The sequence below is a fragment of the Balearica regulorum genome, chromosome 5 (assembly GCF_011004875.1).
Source record: "Balearica regulorum gibbericeps isolate bBalReg1 chromosome 5, bBalReg1.pri, whole genome shotgun sequence".
In the NCBI taxonomy this organism is placed as follows: domain Eukaryota; kingdom Metazoa; phylum Chordata; class Aves; order Gruiformes; family Gruidae; genus Balearica; species Balearica regulorum.
The window spans coordinates 11,537,155-11,556,668 of record NC_046188.1 but is presented as its reverse complement, the minus strand read 5'-3'; the positions used below and the strand labels follow the sequence as shown (position 1 = coordinate 11,556,668).

Below are 19,514 nucleotides of genomic sequence, written 5' to 3'. Positions count from 1 at the left end.
AGAGTTTGGTTTTGCTGGGGTTTTATTGGCTTTTTGTTTTTCCTTTCCTTTTTGGATGATTTGATACAATGGCTTTTATAAAAGTACATAAGACCAGACAAGCAAATGTGGCTTGTCAATCAGTGTTAATATGGAAAACAAAATGAGAAAATATAAGTGAATAAAAAAAAAAACCAACTTGAAAAGTTCAATTTTAATTTCATTTTTATACAATACAGTAAATAAGATTTTTTTTTTGTTTCCCAAGAAGAGGTTTGCTTTGGTTTGTTTTTCTTATAAGTCCATATGAAATTCTAAACTCAAATTCTAAATTGAAGTAAACTGACTTAGATGATGGATCATATCTTTATTGATAACATACTGGTTTTTATTGGTCATACTGATTTGAAGTTTTATTTTAAAGAATGATACTGCAGTGTCTCATGTATATAGAAGCAGATGTCTGGAAAGGGGAGAGAGCAAAAAAGTTCCTGGCAAACCTCATGCTCTTCTAGTGAATTCAGTAACAGTTCCCTTTCATATAAGGTGGTGTAAGTTCTGTCTTCCACAAAAAATGATGGAAAACTTGCAAATGTTTGTATGAATCTAGGAGAAAAGTTCTTCAGCAAGGAAAATTCAAGGGTAGGAGGGAAATAGTTGATACAGATACTTCGTTTTACTGAGGATGATTTTCACATACTTTTACTGAAGAGTCATTTTTGGTGTCTCTCATTCAGATGTGATTTGAAAATAAGAAATGAATGTGCACTGCATCTTAGCATATTTGCTTTGGTTCTTGGTTCTACTATTACCATTACATGTGCTAATTTTTTAGTGTGAACAGATACAACCAGGATAAATTGGTATAATATAACAGTAAGAAGAAGACTGGAAGAAAACTTAGCTTGTAGTTCTGTTTGGTTCCTGTTTTTAATATTAAAAAAAAACCCCGAATAAACCCAAAACAAAACAGAACACTAGCTTTTCAAGTTCAGATTTTTACTGTGAAGCCTGGAATTGATTATTTGGAAATTAAGGATGGGAGGATCTTGCTATTGGAGGAGTCTCTTCTAGAGTCCCCGTTTACTTAGCTCACTTCTGGCTTGTCAGTACCATTGGAAAAACTGTTCCTTGTCTCCATTTTCCATAGAGCCTGTGGGAGGCTTGCTGCTGCTACTTTATTTTTATTAAGCATGCTTCCGATTTTCATTGGTGCATCATATACCACCTCTACATTATGCCATAATCTATCACATTACACTCAGCACTAGATTTGGATGTGCAGGAAACAATGCTGTCTTACTAGCAGCATTTAACACTACATTTCTGTTTTAGGTCATTAAAGTAAAGGAGGACAGACAGGGTTAATGCATTTCCCCTTTTGAGCTAAAAACAAAGAGGTACTTTTGTTCCCAGGTGTGGAAAAGCATCAGTTCTCCACAGCTCTGTTCTCCTTCATGCGTGTTTTGTTTGCTTTAGCTGCTGGGTATATATGCTAGAGTTTTGAAGACCAGTGAAGTTTGTGATTTTAAATACTTTTATGCTTTTCATGTTCTGTGCTGCTAAAGGAATTGGTGCAAAAGCAGTTTTGAGCCTACGCTTCTCTACTGTCTGTGAGCTCTAGCCACTCTTCTGGCCATACAGCCACATGGAAGTGAAAATGATGTGAACATTCTATGTTGGTTTCATGCTTCCTTGTGTGTGGAATTCCATTTGGGAGGGCTGTTCTGTTCTTCAGTGGAAAGTAGCTATATGGGAACCAAGAACCTGATTTCTCTATGTCAGTAAAACAACTTTAATTCTTATTCATGCACTTGTTTTAAGTAGAATTTTGCTTGATTTTTATTTTCTGTATTGTGATAGACGTCATGGATTTGTTGCAGCACTTCCCTGCTGTGTTTACTGCTAATGCTGCACAGTGAAAGATGCAGAGTATTTTCTTATGTGTAAGGCATTCATCTGGGATTTCTTCCTATCAGCAAATACCATTTATGATATAGAGTAGATTTATTATAAAGAAAACTGAAAATAAGTATGAGTTGAGCCTTCTTATTTTCTAGTTCCCGTGTTAAAGATTTTTCCTTTTTTTTTTTTTTTTAGTGCAGGGTTTTCATAGAAAGGATTTTAGCACTTTTAAGATACTTAAAGGATCATTTGGTAATGGATGAACATTCTTTAATAGAAAGTAAACACATGGTCAAAGATATATTGACCATATATGTAGTCTACTCTGTCTATTATAACCTTATTTTATATATTAATTCTTTCTGAAGGATAAATTATATTACTGTATTGTGTCATATGTCAGTATTTTTAAATAACATAACTGTGTCTTAGGTACTCAGACATCTGCAGCATTCTTTCCAAAGGTGGGTGAATACTGCACCATTTGATAGGTGGAAACCTGAGAATTGCATTGACTGTTCATGATCTCTAAATTGCTTAAATATTAAGCTGGTGGCCAAATGGCTTCAGGTAAGTGACATGAACACCATGAGGCTTTGACATGTGATAGAGAAGGAGGAAAAGAATGGCAAGTCACCGAATTCTCAAACTACCAAGCTGTATGCCCACTTCATACTATGTTGATTCCTGCAATGCATAAATAGCAGGTAATCTTGACTGCCCTTTGAAGCCAGAATCATGGTGATGGAGTTACAAGTTTGACTTCTTTCTTGATACATTTATTGTGTGTAAGTTGTAGATTAATACAGCTTGTAATAAAATAAAACCTTTTCCTATTTTACCTAATTCTCAGGGTCTTGACAATGTTCATAAACAGAGAGTTGCTGAAGTGCTGAATGACCCTGAGAGCATAGAAAAAAGGCGAAGCCGAGAAAGCCTCAATGTTGACGTGGTAAAGTACGAGAGCGGTCCTGATGGAGGCGAGGAAGTGAGTATGAGCGTAGAATGGAATGGGGTAAGTACAGTACACAGTTTAAGAAAATAACCTAGATTAAATTATCTCCATAACAGATATGGTTGTCCATTCACCAGCCTATCATGCTTTCAGTAGTTTCTTGGTTGATCTACTTTGTATCTTGTAATTTTGCAGAATCAATTAAAAAATGAAGAATAACATTTTGTTTTTCCTAACATAATGTAAAAAAATTGTAATATTGTAAAATTTTAAAACATCCTTTCTGTTGTTGTCCTGAATGGTGAAATTTCTTCAAGAATCCCAAGCAGTTGTATTTAACTCTAAGTGGTTTAATGCTGATTGAGTGTCCTGGTTGTGGTCTGGTGTACAATTGTTTGTCAGTGGTTTCTTTTTACTGGTAGAAATATTCTGGCAATTAACTCACTTTTGCTTTTGTCCTTTTGATGCCATGTTTGCCCAAATTTTAAATGTTTCTTTAAAAATACTGCATCTGTGGAATCACAAAGAACATTTGCTATGGACACGTATTAAGTGTTAGCAGTTTTAAAGCCAATTAAAGTGATCAATCTAACACAAAAATAATTCCAATCTCCTCCTTACCCAGCTCGTTAGAGGAAAGAACGTAACTTTTCAAACTGCTACACAATCTGTTTTAAGAGGTGGTGCCGTTACATAACAACGTGGCAGTAACTTCACATTTCTTAAGTGAAATATTTCTATCACTTTGCCATATTAGAATTTGACTGGAGTCAGGGCTTTTTGTTTCTCATACATTGGCTTCACTGTATAGCACTGATTGTCATAAAGTAAAAACATATATATAATGTGATTACACTTGCATTTTTTCTAACCATTGTTTTCCTTTATTAGAAAGACAGTGCAAGCTTTCAGTTACTGATCTGGCTTATGTAGTTGGTTGTTTCTGTCACCAGCTTTCCCATGCTCTATCCCATTGCTGGCAATGGGATATATATTGCACTGTTAACTAACTCCCAGCTGCAGTTCTGCTGAAAATACTCTGTTAGATTATAAAAGTGATGTTGCCTGCTTTTGCTTTGTGGGAGGGGAAGTAGCCTACTTTGCAATATTGAGTGTCCTGAAGTTTCATTTCTTTTACAATAGCAATCTTTTTTTTTCTTACTTTTTGGGGTTTTTTTAGCTACATGAGACAAAGTTTAGTATTTCAAAGAAACTTTGATAAAACACATCCTGCTTTACTCTTAAAGGAGAATGTTCTTTCCATCTTTGCTTTTGTCTCTTTATTATTGTTTTCTTGGCATTGGTGTTCTCAGTGCCAAGACAGTCAATCAGCATCTATTGTGAATAATACTGCATCATAAATAAAGCCAAAGTAAGGTTGGATAACTCTCTTTTTAATTCTCATTTTGCCCATTCAGCATTAGAACTGTGTACTGTACTCCTCCCTTAATTTTCGCTGTACTTTGCATGACTATATGTTCTTAATGGATTAAACTTTTTTCTGTTATTGACATTAATTAATCAAGCATGCAGGTTTTGGATTGAAAAGACCTTCTGGAAAAGCAATAGACAGTATTTCTAGGTCAATATTTGAATCAAACTCAGTGATAAAATTTGTTGATCTGAAAAATTAAATTTTCACCTCTGAAGGCAAACAAATTTTTCATTTTTAGTGTGCTGAAGTGGCATTGCTTTATTCTCATCTTTGTTATTTCTTTTTTTCCCCTCTTAAAGTATTTTGTATTACACGTTTTACATAAAGTGGGCAACTCTCTCTCCTACCCTGCTAGTGTTTCTATCTCAGTGCTGTTCTTCCCTCTACTTCATATAATGTAGGGTTGTTTTTTTTTACCCTTGTGTGTTCCCTCCAGACAAAATATTCTGATTCATAAAGTATAGTAGAAGTTTTTACTTGTGTGTGCAGAGTCTGAAGAGAGGCCTGCCTTTTCTGTTTAAATTCTTCTGAAGTCCTCATGCTGACTCATGTTCTTGGCTATCAGAGAGAATAGGTGGAGTGTGTAAAGCAACAAACTTCAGCAAAAAAATTTTTTTGGAAGATTTATTGTAATTAAGTGACTTCTATATTTAATATTAAGCATGATATGCTTTGACATAATGTCTTCTGCTCTTTCAAAAAGAACTGAAATACCTGTTGAAGTAAATCTGCCGTTGACTATTAAACCAGACATGTTAAGTTGAGGTTATGTCCATCCCTTAAAATTAACAGAAGATACTTGAAAATGCAAATAAATACTTGGTCTTAAAAATTCAGGGTAGAAATCCCAAGATTTGTATCTCTTATTATATATGCATGTAAAAATGGCAGTGGGTATCTGTAATTGACGTTTTTGTAAATCAATCTTGTGGCCAGTTAGAGGACAGATAAAAATCTTCATGGTATGATAGTGTTTAATTTAAGACAATGTTTTTAGTGTGAGGAAGTATCTCTTATTATTCCAACCTATATGGTTCAAAAAGACAAGCTTTTGGGCACATAAGTCCGCTTTTAGGTGTGAAATGAAAGCAATACATTTCACTACCATAGCGCAGCCAGAGTTGCTCTTCTTTAAGAAGTGTCAGAGCAGCGTTGTAGCAGATAACTACAAAGTACAGGTGATGATGATGGTGGGGAGGTGTAAGCAAAAGTAATAAGGTGATTCTCATCCTGAGTGACATAAAATTTGACAGTTAAACTTTGCCATAGAAATGGATATATCTGTGGGGTTTCTTTTAATTTATTTACAGTAGAGTTAGAAGATTTTTTTAATCCTAAAATCATGCTTTAAAGGTGTTTTGTTAATCATGGAGTTAGTGTTTAACTTGGAAGTTCAATGTTTTTATTTCAGATTTGAAGTACCCAAAAGCTTGTCTATTTATTCCTAATGTGCTAGTTAGCATAATAAAAGTTACACTCTATACCTACCAAATTTGTCTTGCCTTTTGTTCTTTGGATCATTATCACTTCTATAGCATCACTGGTTTAAGACCAGAGGAATAATTAGCCTTTTCACTGATCTAATACTTCTAATTGGAATTTAGACTTCGATTTATTCAGTCCTGCAAAGCTGAAGTCTGTTTTTAAGTGTGAGCAATATATGCAGTTTAGTTTGAGACATAAATACTTGGTTAGATTTTGATCTTCTAATCACTTAGTAGCAAGGCATTTTGCCATTTCCAAGAATAATTTTAATTACTGTTCATTCCTGTTGCTATAGGTAAAGGCTCTCAAAATTGTTATCTTAAGACTCTCAGTAATGGTTTCCGTACTTAACACAGAACGGAAAGCGTGTAATTTGAATTACAGCTTATATTAAAAGGTGGATTCTTTCAGCTGCCTTAGGGAAATGTTCCACTGCATTAGGGAAATTTCTATGTTATAAAAAATACTCATGAGGTCAGTTGGATTCTAATTCCTTAAAGAAATGAACAGAATTTTGTCTGGAGGTTAGGGAAGACCTCTTTCTTCTTGCAGTTTTGTTTCAAAGAAAATTCCTGACAGAAGTTAAAGCTGAAATGAATGCACCTTGCTCTGTTCCTTTCTTCTGTTGTTTTTTTCCCCCCTTTATTTTTGCGTTAATGTCAGCTGAAAAAAAAAAGTCCTGTATTTACAAAATGTAATACTAAAGCTATCCCTTCTTAAAGGTGTTCTGTATTTTGTAATTCAAACTTACAGAATGCACAGCATCATTCATGCTTGTTTGTAAGTCGCATATAAGTGATATAGGCGAAACCGTATAAATCCGTACGTTCTGGTAATTGCAAGGGCCTGCACTTTGTACTAAGGGCAGTGCAAATGCTTCCTCTGGGGAAAAAATTGTCTTGAATGTGACCTAGAAATACTGTAAACATAACTGTTCAAAATTTGAAAACTGTTGAATTTTTCCCAACAGTTTCATTCAGTTTTTCTCTCTCCGTTTCTGACAGGCCTAGATGCCTTTTGTGATTCTTATACTGTCTCCTGCATGACGGGCGTGCACCATCTTCAAGCTTTAACTTCTTTCTTCAGTACTGACTGCTGTGTTTTAGCAAACCCCTTAAGATTCTTGTCAGAGCTACACTTCCCTGTAAACTGGCCATTCCTTCAGTGCTGGTGTCTTTTTTTGGTTTTCTATTTCTGTACATGTGTAGCTTTGCCAGATATGTATCTAGTCATACAAAATGTTATTACAACCATTTGCTGTGTAATACATTAGTAAAAAAAACAAAACCCAAACCCCAACCAAGTAATGATGAACTTTATAAGTAGCTGTTCACTATGGAAAAAAGGTAGTTAAAAATATCACACAAGGTATTATTGAAATGGCATGACGGTGATCTTTACAGGAGAAAAACAAAACCTGTAAAAGTAAGGCATGTTCTTCAAGTGCTTTAAAATGTATTTAGAGACCTATTACATGGTTAACATCAATATGGAACTCTGGATGTCTTCACTTATGATTATTCTAAAGTAGCATTGCTGTTTAGTCTTTGTGTGAGATTTTGGCAATTATGCTTTTCTCTACTAATCTTGGTGTTCAGTGATTTGTGTATTTATCTTTCTAACTTCTAATAAACTCACTCCAACTCAGGTGTCTGTCTCTGTCTGCTTAGTAGTACTTTACTTTCTTCTTTTACAATGCTTCTTTCGTAATCACATAGGATTCCTATGAAGTAGGAAGTGGTCACTTCTAATCCTACTAAACTGTTGGGTTTGGGTTAGTTGTGGGGGTTTTTTTAAGAGTAAAAAGTTTAAAAATAGTATTGTCGTCAATTGGAGGCTGTTTTGCATCAGCACAGCACTGTAAAACATGAATGCAATGTACAAAAAATTCATTTCATCATGTTTTACATTTTCTTAGTGAAAGTTAAAATGAAGCATAAGAATTTAACTGTACATGTTTCTGATCAGAAATGTTTTTGTTTAAGGATTTTAGGATTAATTAAACATGTTTGCAAGTAATGTAGGTGTTTAGAAAAAATAAACCAGGGTTTTTTTTTCTCAGACTCTGCTGGAATGCTTTTGCTTGGGGCTTGTACTCTGTTAAAACCATGCACTTATATGACATGATAACATGGTGATGGTGAATTGTTTGACTACTGTGGTGGGGTTTTATTAACTATTATGAATCATGGCTTGAGCATGTCTTCACATGTTAGAAATCTTTGTTACAGTTTGGAAGGAACCCTTTTGTTTTGGTAAAGCTGTAGCTATATGGTATTATGTCTTTGGGTAATTGTACCAAGTATGTATTAATAGCAATAAAAACTTTTTTTCCCTCAGTGAAATATTTTTGAACCAGGTTTGGGGGAGGGCAACAAACTCTTGCATTTTCACATTTCTTCAATTTTTTTCAGGATGGCACTGGATCTTTAAAACGCAGTGGCTCCTTTAGCAAACTTCGTGCTTCCATTAGACGCAGCAGTGAGAAGCTGGTTAGAAAGCTGAAGGGAGGAAGTTCACGAGACAGTGAACCAAAGAATCCAGGGTAATTATCTATTCTTAGCTGTGCCGGTGTGCCCTCGTTCTGTGCCCCCCACTGTAGACTAGTGCGATACCTAGGGCAGTGTTTTCTTCTCTGCTTAGCTAACTGCATATCATACAGATTTGTATCTCAAAGAAATATAAAATAGAAAATAATTTCTTAAACTGATAATGAAAGTTCTGTAACATTTGAGGAATTATATTTGCTTTTAAGAGTTAACTCAACTTTAACAGTGTTTCTTCCTTTTTTACTGCTTTAGCTGCTTGAAAACTAGAAAAGCCTCATAGAATTATTGTTAAATGTTAGTTACCTGCAAAATTCTCCTTTTCACACAGCAGTGAAGAATAATAAATGTTACTGATTTTTAAAATAAAAGCTTGACTACAACTAACGTTCTTGATATAGCTTAATGTCTTGATATATTCTTTATAGCTTTATACATTGCTGTGAGTATAAAGAGAATTCCTGACTTGAGCCTTCTCAGTTTCTATTTTTGGAAAACCCATATTTCAGAGAGCGGAGGAAAATGTTGAAAAACTTGAACCTAGTTGTACATCTCATTAACATTTTGGCCTCAGTGAAGTCAGTGGTAAAAATCAAATTTTAATGAATATGACTTCTCACTCTTTCCTATTTACCATATGGTTATGGGTTTGGATATATGTAATATTTCTAATAACTGCATAAAAACATTAATCATTTTTTGGCTGCTGCAGAGAAGTTGAAATGTTAAAATGTACTATTGTTTTTATAATAGCACTTGGGGGTGTTCCCCCTCACCCCCAACATAATTTCAATCAGTTTTCAAGGTTTTTTCCCTTGCTGTGGAAAACTGGAACTCATTCAGTTGACAGGAAACTGTATGACAATGTGAATTTGAATTATGCTTTAAAAGGGTTAAATTGGAGAACTTGGAGTAACTTCTGGTGGAGCAAGTGGACCTATGAGTAGTATAGTAGATGATGGGTAATAGCTGAGACAGTGATCTGGAGCAGGTTGTCAATGTGTTTTTGTAAGTGCTCCAGTGAAGTTTTGCCTTACTGTTTTTATGGGGCTGTAAAACATTGTGTACAGCTGCAAAACATGTAGAATCCTCTTTCTCGCCTATCTGTTTCAAACTCAGACTGATCTGATTTTTAGAAGTTAATTAAAATTTTACTCTCGGCTGCCAGAGACTGATGTTGAAGGCACTGAATCAAATTCAAGGTCAAAAATCCCTTTGCATTTATTGGGGCATCATTAGGAACTGACTCTGAGATGACAGATTTGGAATAAACTGTGAAAAACATGTAATGAGAAGAAGGGAATGTGTAAATACAAAATGCTTTAGGGAAAACAAGCAAATGCAAGCCAAAAGAGAATAAAAGGGATTTCCTTCTTTGTCTTCAGTATTAGAATTTTTGTATGTTGGTTTTCTGTTTCTATCCAGTTCTGTCTAGAGTTCATACACCATGGTTCAGGTATATTCTTATATGAAGAGATGCATATATTCATAGCTAATTTTGCATTTTCTCCTCACTTTTGTGAGACATGGAAAGGTTTTTGGTTTCTTAAAAGCTAGGAATTTTTATTCCTTATTCTCTGTAGTAGAGCTAACTTCTTCTGCAGATAAAGTAGTAACTGCGTGCTTATAGGTGTAGGAAATTACGCTTATGTGTAACTGAAGACATTTGTCTTTGCAGTGTCTCATAAGAGCTCCTCAGCCTTTTTATTGTCTGCACTTCGGTAGTGTTACTCGGCCAACGTAGAAGTAATCTACCCACACTAACATTAATTATATCGTGGGGTCTGTATCACCAGACAAGATTTCCTGAAAGACATTAATGTGAAACAAATTTTAAAACCAGGCAGTATCGTTCTTGCTTTCCCCTTTTTGACAAGATATTCTTGTTTTTTTAGATGTTACTGTAGTTCTCAAAGAATAATTTATTTTTAAAACTTGCAATAAGTGTATTGGCAGGCTTTTATGTAGATATGCACATTGACTGTAAGACAAGAAATATTACAATGTTTGTTCTTGTATGATACAGAAACTTTAAAATCTTAATTTATATTTGCATTTGTTATTAAACCAGCTAAGATTCCTGGTACTAAACACCAGCTCTGTAGATCATGAAGAGTAGCTATACATATCGATATTCCAGGAAGTCATTTTGATTGTATTTTCTGAAGAAACTTCAGTAAATAGAATGATTTTTTTTAATGCTTCTGAGTTTAATAAAGGGATATTCAGGTTTTATTATGCAAACCTTTGGTTTTAGTGTGTTTGCTAAACTGAATACTGATATATATATATATATGCACTATGCTAAATATTTTTGCTATCGAGTCAGCCAGTCTAGGTAGAAGACTTCCTGTGCCTCCCTCCTTACCAGCACACCCCTGGTGCTGATACTGTGCTTCTGGAAATAGTAACTGACAGTGCTGGTGGGATTCTAAATGAGAAACACTCTAATAGAGAAACATTAATATCACAGTGTGAAAGAAAGGTGTCGTTTTCATGGTGTTGGTTGATACAGAAAGTTGGAGAGAATAAAGTGGAAAACTCATCAGTTTCTTTAAAATCGTGCAAAAGCCTTTTTGACAAAGAAGAAATCTCTTAAGAACTGTTCTTTGATATCCACGATACCTGAAGCATGGTACTACTACTTTTTTTGTCGTCTATCAGAATTCAGTTCTGCAATAACTTAACTTTGCTTATCTAGTGTTAGGTTTGATTTTTTTCAATTTTAATAGTTCAATCATATAGCAGAACAGTTAAAATTTGTAATTTAAAAGGAAAAAAAAAAAAAGCTTTCATTATTGCTATTACTTATGCACCAGGAAAGCGACTGCATGTGTCCTTGCTGTTTGGGCAATCATGTTTCTAACTCAAAGGGCATTAAAAGTGCATTTGCCAAACTGAAGTTAAGTATGTTGATTTTTAGAAGAGAAAACCCCACATATGGTACTATCTGGCATGTGGTAATTATTTTTTTTAATTAGCACTTCAGCAAGAACCTAAAACTACATGTGTAAATTTTTACGGGTGGATAGTCTATTTCCCTGGAATGTTTTCCATAAACCTCTATGCTCTTCCTGAGACTTTTATGTAACATTTTGTTTGTGTTTTACAGATTAACTTCCTTCGACTTCCACATATAACCTCTGTTGTACATGTTTCCTTGAATAAATGAGGTGTATATTGTGCATGAGTCCTCGCTTTGTTGTTGCTAACACTCATGTCAAATATTTTAAGTTGTGTGCATTCTAGCTTTTGAAAGGTTCAAACTTAACACTAGGAAAACCTAGTAAGCCTGTGTTATGTTGCAGCTGTTGTCTGTGTCAGTGTTCATTATTCTGCTAAGCCTTTGCTTCATGAAAGCATTTAAAACTCGTGCTTGACTTTGACTGTTAGTAGTCTTGCTTCAGTAGAAAGAAAACTGGTTAATTTATCTGGTGTGATCTGTATGGATAAACCTTTCCATGTTACTGGAAGGCATTGGAAAATGTGCATTGGCCAGTTGTCTCTAAAGCTGGAGATAGTGCTGCTGATCAGGGCCTCATTGTCTTGTTGTGAATAGTTCATCAAATATGTATTCAAAGTCCTCATTTAGTAGGCTTGAAATAGTTAAAGAGCTAGTGAAAAATCAACATTCTGTGTAACGTACAGACAATTTGGGATAAAGGACAGCAGACATCCCTGTCATAGTCACTGTGATGATAGGGAGCTTAAGGCTTGAATTTCATTACACATTTTAACATTTTTGTTAAATTTTGTGTATGTTTGAGAAAGGTAGATAAATTATTAACCCTCATCACAAACAGCAGTAGATGTTTTGATTGTCAGTAGCTCCTGTGTAGGTGATTATTTTTTTTTTCCCCTCATCTGTTGCTTTCAGTACAGTAGCCTAGGGCTGTTGTTACCACTGCTCGGAGCATTGTCAAGCCAAAAGCATAACCGGAGTTAATAGCAGCAACCGTGTTTGTTTCCCTTCACTCTGAAATGTTTAAAATCAAAGGATTTTGAAATGCTTTTTGAAATAGATTCTGGAGACTTACCTAGATGAGGCAGAAAGTACTACACTAATGGTTTTTGTAGCTTTTCCAAGCTAAATGCTGCCTACGTGACAAACTGACTCATGTTTTGCATTTTTTTCCTAAACTGTCTGAATGTTTTGATGCTTTTGTAAGAAGCTGCATAAAATTGAAACTGAGAATTAGCTAATTAAAGATCAGTGCTAAGTCAGTGTATTAATTGATGTGCTTTAAAATTGGAATTTTGAGTTGAAATTCAAGCAGTTGCCTGAAATGATTTAGCTCTGAGGAGCTCATAATTTTTTTGGTTTTATATGTAATTTAGAACCAAATATAAACATATTCTGAGGGATAGTCATAATTACATAACTTAGATGAGTTTTGGGGCATTGTTCAAACTCCCTTAACTGTGTGTTGCTCGTTGTTATACTTGTGTTGTTAGAGCTGTTAGTTTTCAGCTATTCTGATTGGTTTATCCTTGCATGTTCACTGTCCTGGTTGCAGCATGAAGCGTGCCAGTTCTCTGAATGTTCTTAACATGGGTGGCAAGGCTACTGAAGATCATTTTCAAGTAAGAAGCCCTACAATACTCTTACAAAAATAGATATCATTAGTAGGGTTTGGGATAAAAAGAGTATGATAAATAATAAACCAACAAACTCCCAGTGATTGGTAAGATCCTACTTCAGTAAGATGTTTAAAGCGTATGCTTAAGGCATCGTTCCATAACACTTTTGTGAATTATGCTTAATTTTAAGCAGGGGCTTAAGTCCGACCAGTAAAGAGTATTGGCTTTAATGATGTTAAGCAGTCTCTGGCTTTGGACCGTCTAACTATTACAGTGGATATGAAACTTCTGGATTCTTATGTTCTTGTAAACACTAATTAAAAAACCCAAGAACTTTTAAAACCCAGTTACTAAATATTTTTTACTTCAGCCCTTTTATTCCAAAGGGCCCAATCGCCTTAATTGCTGTAGACTTTCAGATTTCCCTTAAATGTGACTTCAGGTGTTTCTGAGGTTGTACAGGAGCAGTCTCTAAAGGGTTGTCTCATCTACGTTGTGCTTCTGCTAATATCAAATCTTATTTTGCTTAACTGTAGATGGTGTGCCCAATTCCTACTTCCCATTTCCTGTTTTTACCTAATAAGTCACTGTTTCTTATGTCAAGTAAGCTAGCAATGCTGTGTGCTCTAAACACTGTTATGCACTGTACTAACACAGTAACTGCAACTAATTTTAGGAAGATAAAATTGCTTCTGTACTAACAAAAATGTACGTGAGGATCTTCATCACTAGTTGTCCTACTAGTAGCAAGAAAACCCAAACTGTATGGCTCCTGTTTTACTGTTGAGTGGCATAAAGGTGTCTTAGCTATATTACCTCTAATGAGCGTACTGCAGAGTTTTCTGTGGTGTGCAATGTATGCAAAACTTTGCTTAGGCTGAACTTCAACCAAAAAAAAAATATCCAGGGTAAAGCGTAACTCTCTGCAGCAACAGCACTGAGGTTTCACAAAGTCATGCCCTTGGTGCCTCTAAACTGCATCCTTAGTGTGTAAGTGATGTGACTTCAGTGGCATAATTTGTTTGTACAATGCGATGTTAAAATTAGTTCTTATTTCTTGTGAACTTTTCTAGTTCACCCACTAGACACTCATGGCAATTCCCATAGATGGGCTCTTGCATTTCTGGTAAGACTTGGGTCAGGATTGCAAAAGGTGTATAGACATACCAATAGATCTTTTCAGTTTTGCTAGTTGTTTGAAAGTTGGGGTAAAAGGTATTTATTAGAACACAGTAGAGCGTCCCCTTACCCAGCATGAACAAGGCCTGGTCTCCATAGTTCCTTTTATTTGTTTGTTCCTGTTTGTTAAAAGTAGTACTTTTGTTTACTTGCTTGAACTGTCTGGGCATCTGCTTAATTTGTTTGTTTGTTTGTTTTCCCCTTCACACAGGAACGAAATAATTGTCTGACAGACTCGAGAGCTTTGAGTGTCAGTCATACTGATCTGGCGCATTGAGATTCTTGGAGAGAAGCTAGCTAATATTCCTTGGTGAATAAAGAAGCACTGAGACCTTCAAAGCTTTGGTTCCTCATCATTACGTATAGGAACACCTAGTTTGTAGATTTTGTTGGGTTTTTTCCAATGGACTGCTGTTTTTACTTTTCTAAATAGGAACAATTTTAAACACATCATTAGTGGATATTTTCTTCTAAAGGAAAACTAGATAGAGGTATATTGCTCGTTGCACTGCTCCTGTTCATGCTACTTACGTTGATTTCTTAAATAGATCTGAATAGTACAGCAGCCAAAAAAAAAAAAGGTAAAAATACAAACATATTTAAAGCATACCAAAATTAAAAGATGTTTGAAAATGCAGGCAAAATTAAATGTGTAGCAGTAAATATATACAGGGCTGAAATGAGAAAAGGATAAATTTATGTGCATTACTGTATAAATTCAAATTGAGCATACTGTATTGGTGGGGCTTTCCTTTGCACCACAGGTTATTGTAAAGTTAGAAACCTTAGCTGGCAAAACAGCACTTACACATGGCTTACTTAACCACTAGATTGAGCTATTAAATTTTACAAAGAGATGGTTGGGGTTACATTACATATAGGTAGCACGAATAGCAATACCCGTGACCGTAACTTTGACACTTGTTGATAGAAGTCTTAGGGCACAATAATTGATGGAGGTAGGACGGCTCATGTTGATCAGGAGAAACAGAAAAATGTTTTGATCTTTACCTTGTCTGGTTGAGTTCTGGACTGCGCCTGTCCCAGAGCAGCTGCTGTTGCTCTTAGGGAAACGTCAAGCCTCAGGTTTCTTGCTTGTCCACTGGAATTTGCAATCCCATTCTCTGCTTGCTGAAGGTGCGCCACGTTTCCTGATGCTGATCCCAAATCCTGCCTTTCTCCGTCACAGCCAATGACCGCAGAAGAGGGCAGCTGCACGCTAGGCTGTTACACTGTGGAGTAGCTGCTGTGCAAAAGGACCGCTCAAGTCTGACAGGCCCCAGTGGCAAGCCACTTGTTTGACCACACATCCATGTTAAATCTACTTACGGTTAATATATATGCTGTCTGTATACAGGACTGCTGCTGGAACTAAGTATGTATGTTTTAAGTTTTTTATAGACACTAGTATTTCCTTTTGCTTTTCTGTAAAGCTTGTAATTTTGTTCATCTTTTGTAAAAATTCTTATTCATGTGACGTTGGATGAGAAAGTAAAAAAAACCAACCAGTGTGCGTACAAATGTATTTGTGGTCATAGTTGTGCGTTGGAAAATGCTGAACGAAATTAACTTGGGGAAAAGCTGGAATATTCACTCAAGGTTAGCACCAACCGAAGGAGGTAAAACAGAGACATAGGCAGGTGTTAGTATTTGAACAGGCTGTGAAGTCATTAGAATTAGTACTTCGTAGAAGTATTTGACTGTTTTTGCATCTGGTTTTAAGTTGGTTATGATAACTGATGCAAAAAGTTGTATATGTAATGCACTTAACTATGTTTACCAGTTATGCTAATACCTTATTAGCATTTCTCTGAAGAAAGCTGCGTATGGTATACCTGCTATAAAGACAGTTTAGAGGTGGTGGGATACGATGCTGCTAATGTGTAGAAGTTTTAGCACTGAGTAGTGCAATTCATTAATGAACCTGAGCAAGAACAGATTGTTGCTCAGTTACCTTAACAATGTAAACTCATGTAATGTAGACTCTTGAGTTTTAATCATTTTATTAAGAGCTTTTTATATAAAAATATACATAATATATATACTTCCCCCCCCCCCCCAAGCAGAACACGTTATATGCACCTGTGGGTGACTTTGGTTCCCTGCACAATGCCAGACGGAGCCGGCAGTGCACAAGGAGCTGTACCTCAGGGTGCTGAGCTGGGTGGGTACCTGTGTCCCCCTGACTGGGGCTGGCGGGAGAAGCCTGCGCAGCCCTCGCTGCACTGGGCAGCCTGCTGCGATGTCCTCCGAGAAACTTGCACTGCAACCCCGTGCAGTCAGCCTGTTTCACGCCAGCAGGATGCTGCTGCTATAGGAGCGGCTCAGTGAGCCTTGTAACACGCTTGTAGAGCTCCATGGTTCACTCCCAAGACTTTTACAAAAATTTGACTTCCAAAAAAACCCACAAAACCATTTAGAAGCAAAACTGATTTTGGTAATAAGGAATTACTTAAAAGAAACTGAACAATGTGTTTTCGACATTGATCTTTCAGCTTTGAAAGAAAATTATTTTTATAGCCTCCCCCCAAAGAAACCCCCCAAAAACTTGTGTAAATAGCAATAAAATATTTAACCAATGTACATTAAATTTTTAAAATGCAAGACCATGGTATATTGATGGTGATAGGGAACTTTCTTGTTCAGGATCTTACTGTTGGTGGCATTACTAGTAATGTGCTTTTAAATGTTTTAAACTTTTATATAGTATTTTAAAGCATGTTGGAAGATGAAATTGTTGAGCTACTGCTTATTAAACAATTCTTACATTTAAAAGGGTTTTTTTTTTTTTCAAAGAAAAAAATTTCAATTCATAAATCCCCAGTCCTTACAGTTATGGGCCAATGACCTGTTTGCAGTTCAAAACTTGTAAAGTACAAAACCAAATTGAAGGTCAGCCTTCCTTGTGACTGAATCATGAATTACTTAGTTTCAGGACATGGTTTGTATACCTGTAAATGTCAGGTGGGCTTCTCACTTGGCTTTTACATAAAAATGTCTGAATTTCTCCGTTCCAGTTGTAGCTAACAGTCTGCATAAAGCATAAACCCAAAATACCTGACTGTAGAACTCTCGGATGTCTTCAGTACCGAACTAAATCAACAGCTCTGAAACAGAAAACTAGAAAAGACCTTCAAAACAGACAGCATTTTAATCTAGCACCTTTGTCCTTGCCCAGAATTGTAAGGGTGACCTTAATTAAAAACATAATGAGGACTCCTGCTTAGGCCAGTTCCTCTCTTCTCCTGGGGTTTAACAGCAAGGGTTGTGCGTAGGATGAATTGTATGTTGAACTCTTATGGATAGAAGGGTACCTGTCAGCCTTCTGTCTTGTCTGGTGGTGTGCTGGTTGTTGGCAGTAATGACAATGTTTGGTCTTGAGTTTAGGTCTTACTAAATATTACTGTAAAATGTAACTGTTTCATGATTTGCTCTTAAGAGGAGTAACTGAACTATTGCTGTGATGTTTGTGCTTGGGAGTACTGCAGTGATAGAACATAGCACTTAAACAATGGAAAAATAATTGGACATGGTAGCTAGAGTTTGTACCTTTTCTTAAAACAAACAACATCCCTCATTCCCCCTGCCCCCCCCAGGCCCTTCTGAATGGTAGTAAATGAAAATGGTTTTAAGCTTGAGAAGTATTTGTGCTTAAATTGTACCATTTGAATCCAGTAATTTTGCAAACGGTGTGGTTCTGTTGTAAATACATAGTAAAAGGGGCGTGCAGTGCTTCATTGATGGTGTGTTTACAATACTTGATGAGTTAAAGTGAATTTAGTTTTTGTTATGCAGGTCATGTATTTTGTCTGAAAGCTGCTAAGAGAATTGCATTTTTGGTAATGTTAGCCTGTACTGAGAGAATAAATGTTAAAAGATATGATGCTGTCACATTTGTCACAGACTTACAGAAGTATTGGTATAAACATTGGCTCCTATTTTTTTTTAAATAGTTTAGAATTGAGGGAAATACTGAACATCTACATTTGATTATTGCTCCCCCAAACCATTCACAATAGTCTCAGTACACTGAATAGTCCAGGTTAATAGTGTGGGGTTTTTTTAATAAAAACCCAAAAACCTGCAATAACAAAGCAAGAAGCAAAGCCCAGTGCCCCCACCTGATAGAGGTCAAAAGATCTGAGTTGTTGGGGAAATGCTTGTGCTCGCAGGGAAGTTACAAAACTGCTCTGTAGTTGTGGCTGCTTTTTAATAAATATTTGAGAGAACTATAGTTGAAAGTTCATTTAATGCTCCAGCTACATCAAAAAGCTTGAAGCTGCTCTAACAGTTGTGCTGGCACACACGAGAGAGGCTAAAAATCATACACAGCATGGAACAAGCATAGTGAAGTAGCTTTTAAAACCAGTAGTTAGACTGAATTCACAATTCAAGCATGGGAAGTTGAGTCTTTAGTTTTAAATTATGTAGTAGAAGCATGATACGGGGTGGTGGTAGGTGACAGTGTAATTAAGCCAGATGAGTTCTATGGATTCTTCTGAGTTCTAGAACCTGGTTTAAAAAAACCAAAAAAACCCAACAACAGCAAAACCAGACAACCAGTTGTATTGCCCACGTATCCTTGAGGGAGACCCTCTTTCCCCCCCAATAACTGTATTTCATGTTTGATTTTAAAAAAATAAACCTTCCAAGATTGGTTTTAAGATGCTTCATTTTGATCTCCATGTGTAGCTACTGCTTGTCACAGCTATGGACAAAATCCCACTCAGAATTCACCTGTTTGTCTCACCCCATAAAACTGTTGAAAATAAACTTCCACAAATGTTACTTGTAACACTGTAGTAATTCACTGTGATTTCATCAAGAAACTTGTAATGAGCTTAATTAGTGTGGTGTACTACATCTGTTTGGTTAATAGGTCAGCCATGTACATTCTTTATCTTTACCAAGCACAAATTAATTTGGTTCTACTTTTCCAAAGCAATGTTTCCAGAACCCTTATGCTCTTTTTGCTGCAAAAGGCCTCTAAATACATCACAGATCTGCAGATTAATTTAAAACTGTTTAAAAGTTTCTCAAGTGTCATTTAAAGTTTCTTTTCAAAGTGTAGAAAAATATTTAAATGTAGTCTTACAGGATAAAGATGATATACTCAATACATTCTAGAATGTAAATCTTCTTTGTAAAGATTACTTCAGTTTTTTTCCTGTATAGATACAAGTCTCAGTTGTGAAATCCAAAGATGAATAAAGCTGTATAAAGGGAAGATTCTTAAATTGCATTTATTAAAAAACTTAAGCATGTTTCAACACTTTTGACATAAGGCTTCAAAGAGGGCTCGTTCAGGTTTCATGAGGGTTTGGTTTTTAAAATCAAATTAGCACAATAGGATGAGCAATAGATTGGCTAAAGTTCCTGTCCCAGATAAATAGGCCTGGAAAGGAAGAGAGTAATTTGAGTATGACCTATGCTGCATTAGTTTATGTGT

The 19,514-nt window shown here is 35.8% G+C and overlaps 1 protein-coding gene across 5 annotated transcripts in view; it reads left to right on the top strand.

Moving 5' to 3' along the window:
• KLC1 (kinesin light chain 1) overlaps positions 1-15,586 on the top strand; it is a 46,872-nt gene extending 31,286 nt beyond the window's left edge. The window contains exons 13-16 of one of the 5 annotated variants that reach the window (XM_075753463.1): positions 2,738-2,872; positions 8,174-8,304; positions 12,823-12,889; positions 14,277-14,645. In XM_075753463.1, coding sequence (XP_075609578.1) covers positions 2,738-2,872; positions 8,174-8,304; positions 12,823-12,889; positions 14,277-14,342 — 399 coding nt within the window. In that variant the 3' untranslated portion in view covers positions 14,343-14,645. Of the gene's footprint in view, positions 1-2,737; positions 2,900-6,763; positions 7,407-8,173; positions 8,305-12,822; positions 12,890-14,276 lie in introns of those variants that run through there. The other 4 variants (XM_075753462.1, XM_075753465.1, XM_075753466.1 and 1 more) reach the window with 4 other exon arrangements.
• Positions 15,587-19,514: the final 3,928 nt, after the last annotated feature.